This window comes from Schistocerca piceifrons, chromosome 1 (genome assembly GCF_021461385.2).
Source record: "Schistocerca piceifrons isolate TAMUIC-IGC-003096 chromosome 1, iqSchPice1.1, whole genome shotgun sequence".
Classification (NCBI taxonomy): domain Eukaryota; kingdom Metazoa; phylum Arthropoda; class Insecta; order Orthoptera; family Acrididae; genus Schistocerca; species Schistocerca piceifrons.
In genome coordinates this window covers 746,732,652-746,750,062 of record NC_060138.1, presented here as the reverse complement: position 1 = coordinate 746,750,062, position 17,411 = coordinate 746,732,652, and the positions used below count along the sequence as shown (strand labels likewise).

The 17,411-nt window shown below is 39.8% G+C and overlaps 1 protein-coding gene across 8 annotated transcripts in view; it reads left to right on the top strand.

Moving 5' to 3' along the window:
• The window catches only part of LOC124711801 (diacylglycerol kinase theta), a 712,647-nt gene that overhangs the window by 525,145 nt on the left and 170,091 nt on the right, over window positions 1-17,411 (top strand). For all 8 annotated transcript variants that reach the window (XM_047242070.1, XM_047242035.1, XM_047242063.1 and 5 more), the window contains one exon: window positions 14,815-14,989. In XM_047242070.1, coding sequence (XP_047098026.1) covers window positions 14,815-14,989 — 175 coding nt within the window. The remainder of the gene's footprint in view (window positions 1-14,814; window positions 14,990-17,411) is intronic.

Genomic DNA, 17,411 nt, shown 5'->3' with positions numbered 1-17,411 from the left:
TTGAGGATAAGAGAGAAAAAATATATTATGAAAATGCAGCTTGATAGTAGTGGCATTATATGGAAATACTGCATTCGAAATAGAACTTCTAAGTGTAAATTGCATTACATAATGTGAGCTTTAGTTTTTCTGTCAACATATTTATGTAAACCATCCACCCTCTTTAAATGCAGTGTAAGATTTTATTCCACCCTCCAGTATAAGATTAAAAATTACCGTTTCCAACTTGTGACAGTTTCCAACTGATGAGAATCCTACAGTGCTTATGTGTGATCCTCAAGTTCTTGTACAGGCCATTGATGTTCGCTGGTAACTTATCATGGTAACAGAATTAGTTCTTATATTCAACAGTCTTTTGCATGTGGATATTATGTTTTCTTAAAATTTACCAATGTTTATACGAGGGTGGTTCAAATATAAACGGCATTTTATTTTTATGTCAATTTATTTATTGAAAAACTCAAGGCAGTTATAATTTATTTTTCCACATAGTCTCCTACTTTAGAAATGCATTTGTCCCAGCATATGGGCAGCTTTTTGATGCCCTCATCATAAAAAGAACTGGGTTGGTCACCAGCCAGTTGCACATGAAGTCTTCCATACTCTCGTCATCTTCAAATCGTCGCTGCCTTAGAGCTTCTTTAAGTGGTCTGAATAAATGGAAATCACAGAGTGATAAGTCTGGGCTGTAAGGAGGATGTTCAAGTGTAGTCCAGTGCATTTCCTGTAGCTTGTAGCTTGGAGACAGATAGAGCTGCAGTATAGGGTCGCGCATTGTCATGGAGGAGGATGACCTGTCGGGAATCGATTGGTCTCGCTTTTGCGGCGATATGTAACTCATGCCTTGTTCAACAGATTGCAGTAGTAAGCAGCATTGATTGTGCATCACCCATGCAAAAAATCAATCAGCAAAATGCCTTGCTGATCGAAGAAAAAAAAAACAATTGAAAGAACCGTGCCAGCTGTCAGTCGAGTCTTGGCTTTCACTGGTGCTGCCTCCCCTGTCCTTCACCACTCCTTAATGGCTTTATTGGATTCTGGAGTGGAGTAGTGAACCCATGTTTCGTTGCAGGTGACGATCCGACTCAAAAATGCATCACTTTCTTCACATACCTTGCTGTAATCCTCTGACAGACCCCCAAATGTCTCAGCTTCAGATTTTTGGTTAAAAGTTTAGGTACCCATCTGGAACACATTTTACGGACCTGTAGGACATTTGTGATGATTGCTTGACAGCTCACATAACTGATTCCGACATTTTGTGCAATTTCTGATACTCTCACCCATTGATCATTGTCAATAATGTCTTTAAATGCACAAATTTTTTTGTCTGTAATGCTGGTCTGAGGACGGTGATCGTGTTGCTGATTTTCCACACGTTCTTGTCCTTCTTTGACCTTTTTATGCCAAGCGAACACACATGTCCTTGATAATGTTTTATCGCCAAACTGTGCAGTCAATCCTTGGCAAATTTCCACTGCTGTAACTCCTTCATGACCAAGAAATTTGATAATTATGTGTTGTGCACTGGAGGGGAACACCTCTTGCTCAGACATCATGAGCGTTGCTGATGAGATGGCGGGAAGTATTTAACAGCACACTCTCCTCACATGTAACAGTCCCGCCTAAGCATAGCAGAAGTGTGGGGCCAGTCCTACCTACTGTTGATGTTCAGGAACAAATATTCCATTGATATTTGATCCCCTCATGTACGATATCAAGTGCAGAGTCTCGTTATTTCTAAAGTAGCTATTTCTCAATCAAAATTTGTGTGACTGTTGATTATTTTTTTCTGTAAATCATTATCGTAGTTACAAACACAGTTTACTCTTTTGGTGCACAATGCTTTAAAAACGGTGCAGCGGAAAAGTGTATCAAGCTAATTTTAAAATAATGGAAGTAAGCCATCAGATGCCTAGGGAAATTGAGACCACAGGATTTGTGTGAAATTAAAATTAAAGAATTCTTAATTTAGCAGTGGATCTGTTGTTCTGTTGTACATAAGTGTAAGGATTCCATTTTTTATGATAAACTAGACAGATCCACCTATCATAAATGTAACAACAAATCTAGACATAATTATCACATTTGCAGTAAAAGACTTAACATAATTAATAAGAACCCTATGAATGAAGGAGAAATTTTTTAACAGGTTCCCACTTAGCAAATAAAATATAAAAGAACTGATGAGCAAACCAGCTGAAGCTTTTCACAGACAGAATCCTACCAGACATTGAATTATTTACATGCATGTAAGAAAATAAAACAAATAAATACAGTATTAATCTAAGGAAATGTAGATTTGTATCATTTATATATAATTTGTTCTCAAGTTGTGTGACTTTAATGTAAATTATGTGTAGATTGATTTTAATGTAACGTGTCTGTACTTTTGCATTTTTATCTTATTGCCATTTGACTGTTATGTATAATCAGTGTCAACCTGTTTTCTTTCTGGCCATGTTGAACTAATATAAAATTTTTATATTTCCAGTGAGTTTGTCAAAAATTTGTGTTGTTTCAGTGTCAATCCCAACATCATCTAGTGAAATGAAGTGTGAAACAGCACCTTGTTGTGTTTATACAGCTAAGGATGAGGGGTGGTTAAAACATAAAATTGACCATGGAAGTGGTAAAGAAAGATGGCTGACTCCCACTCATTGATATCTGGATGCGGAAGAAGTAAGATGAAAAGTTATGTCCATCCATATACAGGGAACCAGCACAAATGGATCTTTACTTGCCTCCAGATGCTGCCACTCAATCCAACATATTATGGTTTTAAGAATTGTTGCCCACTGAGCTCTGTCAGTAAATGGCCAGGAAAGTCTGCCTTTTGAGCTGTAATACCTGAGGAAAGACCTCTGGAGTAATGGCTACAGTGATAAATTAAGATGGCAAGGCAGACTCTATGTAGTTTCTCCATATTGAGACTACCAGCAGCAAAGCTCACAAGGAACCTGAAGAAACATATTGTTAAAACAAATTGCTGACCTCCATAGAAGACAGAGATCTAGTTGGCTGAGCCAAGGATACACTGGTAATGTGCATGCCTGGTATCTACTGTATTCAGTGTGAGTGCTGGCTGTAGATCGGGTGTGTACGATGCTGCATTCAGCAGTGCTTCTTGGAGGATACCATATACGTTCACCTTGTACAGAAAAATAAACTCACATTCTTTGAACTCAGCTTGGACAAAGGTCATGTATTCTATCTTAAATGGACCAGGATGCTGTGCGAGGCCAGTAGATTTTGAAACATCTTTATAAAGTACGTGATAGAAATTATGACCAATGATAGACTCATAAAAACAGAGGAGGAGGCAACCAAACTTGGACAAAGGTCATATATTTTACCTTAAATGGACCAGAATGCTCTGCAGGATCAGAGATTTTGGGACATCATACTACAGTAAGTTATTGAAATTAGGACCAATGATTGCCTCTTAAATGGAGAAGGAGGCCCTCAACTGGGTTGTGTTAGGTGTATGTTATTGTCCACAGTACTCTGCAAACGCCCCCAGTCAAGAGACATTCAGATAGCACAAACAGTGGAGCCTGACAGACCATGGCAAAACTCAGCTGCAGCTCTCTCACCCGACTACATTTGTCTGTAGCACTAGAAGGGGGTGGACTGACCCCTGACATTGCTTGTATAAGGATATCCCAGATGCCATTTCAACACTTTTCCAGATGATTATGGGAGTGACAGTTATTGAAATGTCACACCAATTTGAAGAATTGCCCAGCTAGAGACATGAGAAATTTATGTTATATGTAATCTGTTTTTAATTTAAGGTGTCTATGAATAAAGAAAAAGAATTACACATGATCATTCTTTACATTACTGATGGCCCAGTAAAGTTCATTGTTCAAAAGTCAGTCTTCTATTCGACAGAAATTGAAACAAATCTGTCTGTTGTGCAAGATGAAATAAATTACGTTTAGATGTTTTTAAATATATAAGTGCACTATATAAATTATAAAAAGTTCTCATTATATTATTAACACAATGCTTTATTCAAAACAATTTTTTCAGTTTTCCTGCCAGGACCAAGAACAAATAAATTCTTGTGTGAATCCATTCTTGAGCAAGCAAACATCAATTTGGCCATTACTGTGACATGATGACCTCAAATCTATTACACAGAACTAGGTACACCATTTGTAGTGAAAGTTGTACCAGAGTTCTCTCCATGTTATTCAACTGAATGTTGACTTAGATGTCAACAAAATTGTCACCAATCATTTTTGCAGCCCCAAAACTAAGGATTTACTCTAATATCAATTGTTATTGATTATTTTTATTTGTCATGCCCCATTCTCACAATCCCCCCCCATTCCTCCCCCATCCTTAGGGTTGCTACTGGTGCTATACACCTTCTCCCACTACTTTCCTTTTTCCAGGTAGTAAGCCATACATGTACATACTGTACCCAGCATTCACCAATAAAAAACACAAACTGGGAGCAAATATTTGTTGGTATACTAGGTATACTATGGATAAACACCAAAAATTCTGTAAGGAATGTGATAGGGATTCCATCAGCCCTTGGGCTTTGTCCAGTTTCCGCTGTTTCTCAGTATCACTTACAGTTAAGTCTAAATAATTCATCTTTGCATTTGTGTGAGAATTAAACTGGAGTGATACTTCTGAATCTTCTTTTGTAAAGAAATATAACCAATGGACAAAAAAAATGGAAACACCATGAGAAACACATGCTTGAACATTGAACATAAATGCAGATGCTAGCCAAGCTCGCAGGCTGCACTTTTGCATTTGACCATGAAAGGCACATGCACAATGTCCCCAATATATTGCAAATGTCAGTTGTGGTCAGAACAGTAGTGTTCTGTGTAGTGAGGGCATACAAGAGGTACATGAACTGGAATGTTCATAAATTGTTGGTGCTCTTGTAGTGGATGCTTTTGTAACCAAGGTGTTTCAAGAGGCACTGTATTGAAGTTTATACCACTTGCAGGGAAAGCGGAGAAACATCATCTAAGTCACATGGACAAAAGTGTGTATTGAGTGAACATGGTGGACAGTCAGTGAAGGTGATTGTGAAGAAAAAAAGACAATGACAGCTGCAAAAGTCACTGGAGAACTGAATGTCACACTCATGAACCCTGTCAGCACCAAAAAAACTTGAAGGAAACTCCATAAGCAAAGAATTGCAGGGTGAGCTGGAATTCCAGCACCAAACAATGATGCAAATGCTTGTAACAGGAAAATGTTGAGCCAAAGCCTTAAAAAGTGGGCTGTGGATCAATAGAAGAAAGTCATTTAGTCGGATGATTCTTGTTTCACACATATACAATTTCTGGCTGAGCTTATATATCAAGAGTGAAACATGGTGGGGGTTTGGTCCCAAGAGTGAAACTAGGCAGGTATTCAATGGTGATTTGGGCAGCTGTACCATGGTATTCCATGGGCTCCATGGTTACTCTGCAAAGTTGCATTACTACCAAGTATTATATGGCCATTTTGGATGATCAGATGCAGCCCACAGCACAGTGTGTGTTTTGCAATGGTGATCCTCTGTCCCAAGATGACACGACCCCTGTTCACACAGTTCACACCATCCAGGACTAGTTTTGTGAGCATGAGGGTAAATTGCTACATCTACCCTGACCACTACAGTCACCATATTTCAGTATTATTGAGCGTTTGTGGTCTACTTTGAAGAGGAGAGTGTGTGATTGCTATCCAGCTCCTTAATCACTATCTGAACTTGCCAGGAATGATTTGAATGACAACAATTTTCCTGCACCGTATTAGGGATAGTAATGTGTTGGGCTTGTGGTGTTTCCATATTTTTGTCCACTCCCTGCATTTGGAAGAAGTGTTCAACATTACCACTTTTGCTTTGTTGCTCTTAATTTTGGTTACTCTGTCGTTCATAAGCGAATGCTAACTTTGGTTCCACTTACAGGTTAGATTAGTATTTCTCTGGGTTTTGTGAGACCTATTTCTGTATTATTCTGCTGCAGTAGTCATTGAAGGCTTCACACACTGCATTTTTCACAAATAAATGCTGTTCATACAGCATCTTACTACTCAGAGCCTTATGTTTCTCATTTTATTTCTATTATGCATTTGTGCTTTTCCTTTGGAATTTGTTTATAATGACTGTGTACCATGTGGGCTGTTATGCATTTGTTGCTTTTTCTTTGGAATTTGCTTTATAATGACTGTATAGCATGGAGGCTCCCCCCCCCCCTCTTTCTCTCTCCCCCCCACCTCCGTCCTCCCCTCCCCCTCTCACTGTGAAGTGTTATGCTAAGTGCATATCCATCAAGTGCTTGCTCAGTTAGTCTTCTAAAGATGAGCCACCTTTTGTCTATATGCTCTGGCACAGAGCTAAATGTTATGAGTTCATCCTTGAAATAGTCTCTGGTGTATCGAGATCTATAAATCTTTCTACATGCTTTAGTGATCCTTTGTGCTTTGGTAATCATTGTTGCTACAACTGCGCCATGTTCACTGAGATCAATTTCAATGTGGACATGTTCAAAGATGTCAGTTTTATTTGTAACAATTAGATCTATTATGTTTCCACCATGAGTGAGCTTCCTTACTATCTGTTCAAAAATAGTTTTCAAAGAAAACATTTAGTATTATTTTATAGGATGTACTGTCATACTCACACCTTAGAAAACTGTAATTATTCCAATCCACTGTCAGATGGTTTATGTTGCCACCAGTGATTACAGCATTTGGGAAACACATTTATTAACATGGTGATGTTTTCTCTGAGTTTTTCGGTTACATCTGAAGATGAACCAGTGATCAGTGGAAGGACTCAGTTGTAAGTTTATGTGCGTCCTTGATCAGGATGAGATTTCTTGATGGTAGTGTTGTAGGTGCGATATTTTTCAGTGCCCCCTGCCCCACCCACTCACTTCGTCACTCTCTACCACCCCTACATTCGGCTTTTGACTTTTTGGTTTTCAAACATTTTTATGTTCCCATACAAAATCAAGACTCAGATCACTAAAATCAATAACAAAATTACTTAAAAGACATATATCATGGACTTCCCTCTAAAAAAGTTATCTTTTTGCTTACAGTTACTTTTCTGGTGTGAAAAGATAAAGCATATAGGGGCATAGGAAGGAAAAACTCAATTTACATGGTGTCTTGTTTTGGATTCGACATTCACTCTTTGAAAAATATTCGTCAAATTTTTCAGTTTGACTAACACCTTCCCCTTTTTCATTCAGTAGCTTTTTCCTATTTTGTGCACCACTTAGGTGCTTCACACTGCTTGTGTTTGATAGACTGCTGTTCAGAAGAAAGAATAGTTAATATCGGCAATGCCAAGAATGGTTATGAGCTAAACTTACACACATGAAAGCATACTGTGGCCTCTGTTGTTATGTTGATTTGTTGTCAGATGGATCTGAATTCAAGTCATTTCCATTTTCATCACTATTCATGTCTTACCAACTCTCTGAATTGTCACTTAAGTTCTCACCACTTTGTAAAAACAGCTTTTCGTTTTGTAAATCTGACAAACAAATCCTTTTTGCCATTGCTAAAGGTTGCCATTGTTAAATGCAAAGAAAACGGCACACACATCACACTATTAGACTGCCACACTCAAGAGACAAATGTTAGAACTGGCCAGTAATATGTTGACATGACTAATAAGAGGTACCACAGAGTGGAGTCAGCTTTAAGTAACAGCATAACATCATAAACTGGCCTGTAACTCATCAGTCTCATTAACTACTGGCCACAGAATCCTGGGGAGTGATATATCCATTGAACCTGTTGATAACAAGTTCACTGTAGACAGAACAAGTTCACCATACTTAATTAAAGGGTCCAGATTAACAATCTGCAAACTTTCCTGGGGTACTGAGAATAGTTTTGGTGTGATGGAATTTCCTTCCCTGGCTCCTCTTTTAATTGTTAATTTCCCATCCTCGTGACATCTGATTGAAATTCATGTGTTAATGTGTTCTTTAGTATACTAACAGTGGCTGAATCATTGACTTACTTTTCATGAGTTACTGAAACTGAGCCAAAAGCTTTCTTAGAACTTACAGCTCCCAAACATAGTGGTAATTCATTCTGATTGCTCTGTTGTATAGTTTCATTAATAACTTGTAATGGTCCATTGTGTCATATCTGATTTTAAAGCCAGCTTGTTACTTTGCCTAATTAAAATCCAATTATTTTTTATGTGATTAATGATAATTTCAGGGGCCGTCTTTACAAAATAAAAAGGGAACTGACAGGCAAATTGTTTTTATTTAAAATATATAATGTGCCTTCTTTTTGTGAAGTAGGACAATTACATCATTATTCCATTTTTCAGGAATTGCCCTCATCCTAGGACATTCTGTAAACAGTTTTCTTTTTTTCCTTTTGTATTATTTTGTGGTTCATGGTGTGGGTTCCTGTAGTCATGTCCTAGTTCATGAACCACGGGCAACGTATGAGTGGCCAAGTAAGTGGTCCCGACAGTTGGGATACCAGTTACTTTGGAATAAGGCTGGGCACCTCGGACGTATTCCGAGTCGTGGTCACCTTTGTGCTCATACGGCAAAGACTACCAAATCCACCGGTTAGTCCCTCAGCCGTTAGGGGTAAAACCCAATGGGACTTGGGGCAAGTAAGGCTAGCAACCTGCTTCCCTGGTACTTTAAATATGATGCTGGCAACAATCAGAGCAAAATGCCTCGGACCTTTGGAGGTGACGGAGTCCCACCTCTAACTGACAAACCAGGGACTCCTAAGATACGACTTGGCAAACAAATGGTAATGAGATGGGGAGCTATTAATATCAATGGGGGCTACTCTTGGAAGAAGGTAGAGCTGGCAGAGGCTGCAAGTAAGATGGGGCTGGACGTTTTAGCTGTTAGTGACATTCGGGTAAGGGATGAGAAAGAAGAAGATGTGGGAGAATACAAGGTCTACTTGTCAGGAGTCAAAGCAGGAATAGCACAATGGGGTGTAGGGCTTTACATCAGGAAAGAAATGGAACCCAGCGTAGTTGCAATAAGGTATGTAAACGAACGACTGATGTGGATAGATTTGACAGTGTCTAGCAAGAAAATTAGGATTGTGTCAGTATATTCGCATTGTGAAGGGACTGATCAAGATAAGATGGATAGTTTTTATGAGGCACTCAGTGATGTAGTTGTTAGAGTAAAGGACAAGGACAGTGTTCTGCTCATGGGTGATTTTAACGCCAGGATTGGAAATCGAACAGAAGGGTATGAAAAGGTTATGGGTAAATTTGGAGAGGATATGGAGGCCAACAGGAACGGGAAACAACTCTTGGATTTCTGTGCAGTATGGGCTTAGTAATCACAAACTCCTTTTTTAAACATAAGAACATTCACCGGTATACGTGGGAAAGCAGGGGAACCAGATCTGTCATTGACTATATAACAACAGATCAGAAATTCAGGAAGGTTGTGAGGGGGACACGTGTATTCAGGGGATTCTTTGACGACACTGATCATTATTTAATCTGCAGTGAAATTGGGATTGCGAGGCCGAAAGTGCAGGAGGTCAGGTCCATATGTAGGAGGATAAGAGTGGAGAAACTTCAGGATAAGGAAATCAGGCACAAGTACATAACAGCGATCTCAGAAAGGTACCAGTTAGTTGAATGTAGTCAATTACAGTCATTGGAAAAGGAATGGACAAGGTACAGGGACACAGTACTAGAAGTGGCTAAAGAATGTCTTGGAACAGTAGTGTGTAAAAGTAGGAGGAAGCAAACAGCTTGGTGGAATGACACAGTCAAGGCAGCCTGCAAAAGGAAAAAGAAGGCGTATAAAAAATGGCTACATACTAGAACTCAGGTAGACAGAGAAAGTTATGTTGAAGAAAGAAACAAAGCCAAACAGATAATTGCAGCATCCAAGAAGAAATCTTGGGAAGACTTTGGAAACAGGTTGGAGACATTGGGTCAAGCTGCTGGAAAACCATTCTGGAGTGTAATTAGCAGTCTTCGAAAGGGAGGTAAGAAGGAAATGACAAGTATTTTGGACAGGTCAGGAAAACTGCTGGTGAATCCTGTGGATGCCTTGGGCAGATGGAGGGAATATTTTGAAGAGTTGCTGAATGTAGGTGAAAATACGATCAGTAATGTTTCAGATTTCGTGGTAGAATGGGATAGGAATGATGATGGAAATAGGATCACGTTTGAGGAAGTGGAGAAAATGGTCAATAGATTGCAGTGCAATAAAGCAGCTGGGGTGGATGAAATTAAGTCGGAACTCATCAAGTACAGTGGAATGTCAGGTCTTAAATGGCTACACAGGATAACTGAAATGGCCTGGGAGTCGGGACAGGTTCCATCAGACTGGACAAAAGCAGTAATCACACCAATCTTTAAACATGGAAACAGAAAAGATTGTAACAACTACAGAGGTATCTCTTTAATCAGCGTTGTGGGTAAAATCTTCTCAGGTATTGTTGAAAGGAAAGTGCGAGTATTAGTTGAGGAGCAATTGGATGAAAATCAGTGTGGGTTTAGGCCTCTTAGAGGTTGTCAGGACCAGATCTTTAGCTTACGACAAATAATGGAGAAGTGTTATGAGTGCAACAGGGAATTGTATCTATGCTTTATAGATCTAGAAAAGGCATATGACCGGGTTCCTAGGAGGAAGTTATTGTCTGTGCTACGAGATTATGGAATAGGAGGCAAACTTTTGCAAGCAATTAAAGGTCTTTACATGGACAGTCAGGCAGCAGTTAGAGTTGACGGTAAACTGAGTTCATGGTTCAGAGTGGTTTCAGGGGTAAGACAAGGCTGCAACCTGTCTCCACTGTTGTTCATATTATTTATGGATCGTATGTTGAAAACAATAGACTGGCTGGGTGAGATTAAGATATGTGAACACAAAATAAGCAGTCTTGCATATGCAGATGATTTAGTTGTGATGGCAGATTCGATTGAAAGTTTGCAGAGTAATATTTCAGAGCTAGATCAGAAATGTAAGGACTATGGTATGAAGATTAGCATCTCCAAAACGAAAGTAATGTCAGTGGGAAAGAAATATAAACGGATTGAGTGCCAAATAGGAGGAACAAAGTTAGAACAGGTGGACGGTTTCAAGTACTTAGGATGCATATTCTCACAGGATGGCAACATAGTGAAAGAACTGGAAGCGAGGTGTAGCAAGGCTAATGCAGTGAGCGCTCAGCTACGATCTACTCTCTTCTGCAAGAAGGAAGTCAGTACCAAGACTAAGTTATCTGTGCACCGTTCAATCTTTTGACCAACTTTGTTGTATGGGAGCGAAAGCTGGGTGGATTCAGGTTACCTTATCAATAAGGTTGAGGTTACGGATATGAAAGTAGCTAGGATGATTGCAGGTACTAGTAGATGGGAACAATGGCAGGAGGGTGTCCACAATGAGGAAATCAAAGAAAAACTAGGAATGAACTCTATAGATGTAGCAGTCAGGGCGAACAGGCTTAGATGGTGGGGTCACGTTACACGCATGGGAGAAGCAAAGTTACCCAGGAGACTCATGGGTTCAGCAGTAGAGGGTAGGAGGAGTCGGGGCAGACCAAGGAGAAGGTACCTGGATTCGGTTAAGAATGATTTTGAAGTAATAGGTTTAACATCAGAAGAGGCACCAATGTTAGCACTGAATAGGGGATCATGGAGGAATTTTATAAGGGGGGCTATGCTCCAGACTGAACGCTGAAAGGCATAATCAGTCTTAAATGATGATGATATTATTTTGTCTCCAGCTGTAACTCACATATGAATTGCCCTTTCTTTCATCATATGTCAAATGGCTTTACACATACGTTACCTTGTATTTCTACAAGAGCGTTGTTGTTTTCCTTATTCACTATCCAAGTCCAGCTGACTTCTTGAACTGCACAATTGTAGTAGTCTTGGAGTGTGTTTTCATTTGTCTGTTTGTTATTAGTTAATGCTCCATCTACACTCCTGGAAATTGAAATAAGAACACCGTGAATTCATTGTCCCAGGAAGGGGAAACTTTATTGACACATTCCTGGGGTCAGATACATCACATGATCACACTGACAGAACCACAGGCACATAGACACAGGCAACAGAGCATGCACAATGTCGGCACTAGTACAGTGTATATCCACCTTTCGCAGCAATGCAGGCTGCTATTCTACCATGGAGACGATCGTAGAGATGCTGGATGTAGTCCTGTGGAACGGCTTGCCATGCCATTTCCACCTGGCGCCTCAGTTGGACCAGCGTTCGTGCTGGACGTGCAGACCGCGTGAGACGACGCTTCATCCAGTCCCAAACATGCTCAATGGGGGACAGATCCGGAGATCTTGCTGGCCAGGGTAGTTGACTTACACCTTCTAGAGCACGTTGGGTGGCACGGGATACATGCGGACGTGCATTGTCCTGTTGGAACAGCAAGTTCCCTTGCCGGTCTAGGAATGGTAGAACGATGGGTTCGATGACGGTTTGGATGTACCGTGCACTATTCAGTGTCCCCTCGACGATCACCAGTGGTGTACGGCCAGTGTAGGAGATCGCTCCCCACACCATGATGCCGGGTGTTGGCCCTGTGTGCCTCGGTCGTATGCAGTCCTGATTGTGGCGCTCACCTGCACGGCGCCAAACACGCATACGACCATCATTGGCACCAAGGCAGAAGCGACTCTCATCGCTGAAGACGACACGTCTCCATTCGTCCCTCCATTCACGCCTGTCGCAACGCCACTGGAGGCGGGCTGCACGATGTTGGGGCGTGAGCGGAAGACGGCCTAACGGTGTGCGGGACCGTAGCCCAGCTTCATGGAGACGGTTGCGAATGGTCCTTGCCGATACCCCAGGAGCAACAGTGTCCCTAATTTGCTGGGAAGTGGCGGTGCGGTCCCCTACGGCACTGCGTAGGATCCTACGGTCTTGGCGTGCATCCGTGCGTCGCTGTGGTCGGTCTTGGCGTGCATCCGTGCGTCGCTGCGGTCCGGTCCCAGGTCGACGGGTACGTGCACCTTCCGCCGACCACTAGCGACAACATCGATGTACTGTGGAGACCTCACGCCCCACGTGTTGAGCAATTTGGCGGTACGTCCACCCGGCCTCCCGCATGCCCACTATACGCCCTCGCTCAAAGTCCGTCAACTGCACATACGGTTCACGTTCACGCCGTCGCGGCATGCTACCAGTGTTAAAGACTGCGATGGAGCTCCGTATGCCACGGCAAACTGGCTGACACTGACGGCGGCGGTGCACAAATGCTGCGCAGCTAGCGCCATTCGACGGCCAACACCGCGGTTCCTGGTGTGTCCGCTGTGCCGTGCGTGTGATCATTGCTTGTACAGCCCTCTCGCAGTGTCCGGAGCAAGTATGGTGGGTCTGACACACCGGTGTCAATGTGTTCTTTTTTCCATTTCCAGGAGTGTACCATATAATGCTTTCAGCATCTTCTGCTGGCCCCATAAGTATATTTATTGAGTTAATATCCCTTTCAAGTCTGCCTGTGTAATATTGATTATCCAAGAAGCTAAACATCTTGCACAATTTAATCTCATACACATCTTGGGTCATGTCCACTTTGTATTTGTTTTCTCATGGACAAAAGTCTTAAAAGATGAATATTTTGTTCTTAGTGAAAAATTTTACTTACAAATGACCTCTGTCACTTCTGGCATTGTACCTGAAGTTTCCCACTGAAGAATCATTCTTTAGTGTGTTCTACTTTAACATTAAAATTCCTCTTTATCATACTGTAGTGCAATTTGCTGTTATCACCTACTATTACTCTTATTAGGGATTCAAAATCTCATTGTCAGAATATGAGCGCATTGGTCGAGAAACTTTAATGTTTCCTGTGTACTGGAATTTGTTATTAAAGTATTCTTGGTATTCTACCTGAGTTACCCCATTATATGTAATTTTGTTTTTAGTTTTCTTGTTTACATTAAATCCTACACCAGACTTTCCTCTCTGCTCTGTTCTGCAATTCTAATAACCTTATTGCATTACATTTGACCTTAAGTAATTCCTCTCCATTTTTACTAATGTATCTCTGTATCATAGAGTTTTGCAATTTATTTTTCGAAAATAAAAATAGTGGAAGCAGTGGAGCTTCTAAGGTTCATTGTACCATCCGTTCAGCCAAACACTGTGTAACAAGTTGTGGGCACAGAAGTATCTGGGCACACCCTATGGCCTGACACCATTTTCTGAGTTTCCTCAGTCTACAACCATTGCCATAGATCCCTCAGTGCACAATGCCTTAACTTTTTTCATCTAGGTTGTAATAGCCATGTCCCCAGAACTATCATAGCCAATTAGGAGCCCTGACTACTCAGTCCTTCTGAAGCCGAAGAAGAGCTAAACCTTTACAGAACTATGCTCACAGCAGTCTCAGCCAAGATCTGAGTGCTTCCAGTTCTCAGAGTTGGGATCATCACAACCAGTTTACATGTTGATCAGGTGCCAACAAACCTCTCAGGCCTCCAGTCATTATTGTCATTTACGAGTCAGAGCAAACTGCCTATAAAATTTATGGAGTTCTGTATTACTATAATGCTACATTGTTGCACTTTGTGTAGATTTTTATAAGATATTAACTGTTGTATTATAGTGCACAGTAAACTATTATTAAACAAATCAAAATAACAGTGTAAGAGCTTCATTGGTGCTTGAATAATAAATTAGGAGCTCATAGCAAGTAAACAGTGAATTTTGATGTGGTATTATGTGCATTTTTTATATAAAGCATTTATTTTTTAGAGCACAGAAGTATTTATATAAACACTGAATTGTATTGCTCTTTCTAGAAGAATTATCTTCCGCTTGTAAGAAAGTGAAATGTTACTTTACAGTTATGCTGCTCCCAAACATTGAGCCCAGCACAGTACCTGCTGGCGTGCAACCCCTATTGGTGTTTGTGAATGTAAAGTCTGGTGGATGCCAGGGTCTTGAGCTGATCTCAAGTTTCCGCAAACTGCTTAATCCCTATCAAGTGTTTGATCTTGATAATGGAGGACCACTCCCAGGGTATTTATAATATATTTGTGTCTTTCTTTTATATACACGTTGCCAGTATGATAAAAGTGGTTTAATTTTGTGTAACTATAAATACAAATGTGTTGGGTGCTTCAAATGCTAAAGGTGCATCATGTACATAATTTTTAATGTGTATATTTCGAATGAGTAACATTAAGTATACATTTGATAATAGAGAATACTACTACCCGTACCAAAAATATGACTTGAGTGTTGCCATCAGTCCATGAACTTATAACTCTGAGGGGTGAGGGGAAGAAGGTGTATATGTACACCTCAGGTACTTTATTCTAGATGTTAACTGATATATTTGACTGATTTTTCTGTTGGTGTTTGTCAGACATTACAATAATCATGGGAAAGAAAAATATTCCTGATGCTTTACAGAAACCCAGGAAAGTGTTCTTTTGTGATATTGTTAAAATATGTTTCATTAATATTAAAAAGGAAACACTTTCTTGGTGTTCTGTAAAAAATTGCAGAACATCAGGAAAGTATTACATATTTAATATTTTGCCATCTTCTGTCAAGCACCAACAATTAATTATACTTTATTACTTTGTGAAAACGTTAATAAACTACTTCAGGTGACACTTAAAAATATGGCAAGTTGCAGCTGTCAGAGAGGCCACAGGTAAGAAGAGACAGGATGTAGAAAACTGTACAGATTTCACTGATGATAAGAAGTGCCCAAGGGAAAGGGATTAAATTTACTAGGAGGAGATGCACAATAATTTTTGAGACAGTAAGCTCTAAAAGAAGTGTGGGGTAGGGAGGACTGATTTTGAAAATTTAAAAGCAAAATAAAAGCATTTTAACAGCAAATGTGAAGGATTAAATGGTGAGATGATGCTCAAAAATGACTTTGGTGGAAATTATACAGAGAGGAAGGGAAGAGGATAGTAAATCCTGTTTAAAAATAAACAGCAAACACTGGGAGAAATCAGTGTAAGTTTATGTGATTGGAACAATTCCCATTCTATACTAAATATTTCTACCTGTTCACACAGCCATCCATGTATCATAACTACTACTATGGAAGAGAAACTCTGTAGATGTGGCATGACTTAAAACACCGTATTAACAAAATAAAATGAATGTTCGTAACTGCAATAACCAACTACAACTAAACTGCTATGAAATATATTTGGTGACTCTAATTAAATTTAACATTGTAAAATGAACAGGAAGGCCACTACTTAGGAAAAATAACTATTACTTCCCAGTAATACCAACATCTCCTGTTGTTATTTCTTATTTTAGCTTAATATCTACATGCCGGCATTGAAACTTATGGTAGGACAATCATTACTATGTAAAAAATATTGCTTTCAGGGCAAATAATGTTATACTTATTAAAGTATTCCAGTGTATTATGCTGTGGTCGAATGAATTTCTTATAGAAATCCTTGTTTGGGTCTCATATGCAAAAGAAATCTTCCCTTGTCAAACAGTGAGTGCAGTTGCAACCATATTTAAAAGGACTGCAAGGTACACAATTTCAGGCTTACGTTTTACACACTAGTGTGCATAGGCATACAGACAGTCATGCCACAGTTAAGATGCCACCTGCAAGTTTCTTCCGGCTGGACTTTTCTTCTCTCTTCTGCTGGCTTCAGACAAATATGTGGTGGGTCTGTCTTCTTATCAAATGGTGGTATCTTATCAGTCTTCCTTGTAGTCTGTTAGTATTGTTCCTATGGGAAACTTACTTGCTAAGTTTGTCTCACCTTCATAGTAAAACTGTCTGGTAACTCTATAAGAATTCTGCTAACTGGAATATTTTTTGTTGAGCTTTGTTTGTAGTTCCAAAATGTAGGTAAAGTATTTGTGACATTGATGATTAAAAGATGAAAACATTATTTTTTCCACCACATCAGATGCAGTAATTATTATTATTTTTATTATTATTATTATTTTAATTGTATAGTATGCTGTTGTTTAGTCAGTGCTTTATAACTCTTGTTTGTAAATTGTGTGTAGCCTGCCACAACTTTTTGTCTGACCTCATAACAGATCCTGTTAACAAAAGCTCAGCTACATCAGTTGTGGAATTGTTGACCTCTTCAGTGTGTCTCTAAGTTCATACATTTCATGCACAATGGGCACTTCCTTATAACTGAAAAAATTTACAGTTTTTCAGTTTGTTTGACCACAGTATGCTTGTGGAAATCCACTTCCTGTTCACCATACAAGTTCTAGCACATTTTGTCTTTTGATTCTACATGAATTCTGTGACAGGATGTATGCTGTAATACTTGTCCTTGTATACAGTGAAGCCCTTTTCTAAATCATTCTTGAGGAGGACCTCAAGTAGTGCCATAACTCCACGCTCTTTTGTTTCCTTTTTAGTATACATTTCCTTTCACAGAACATAGGCAATGTCTGCATCACACACCTGAGAAAATATCAT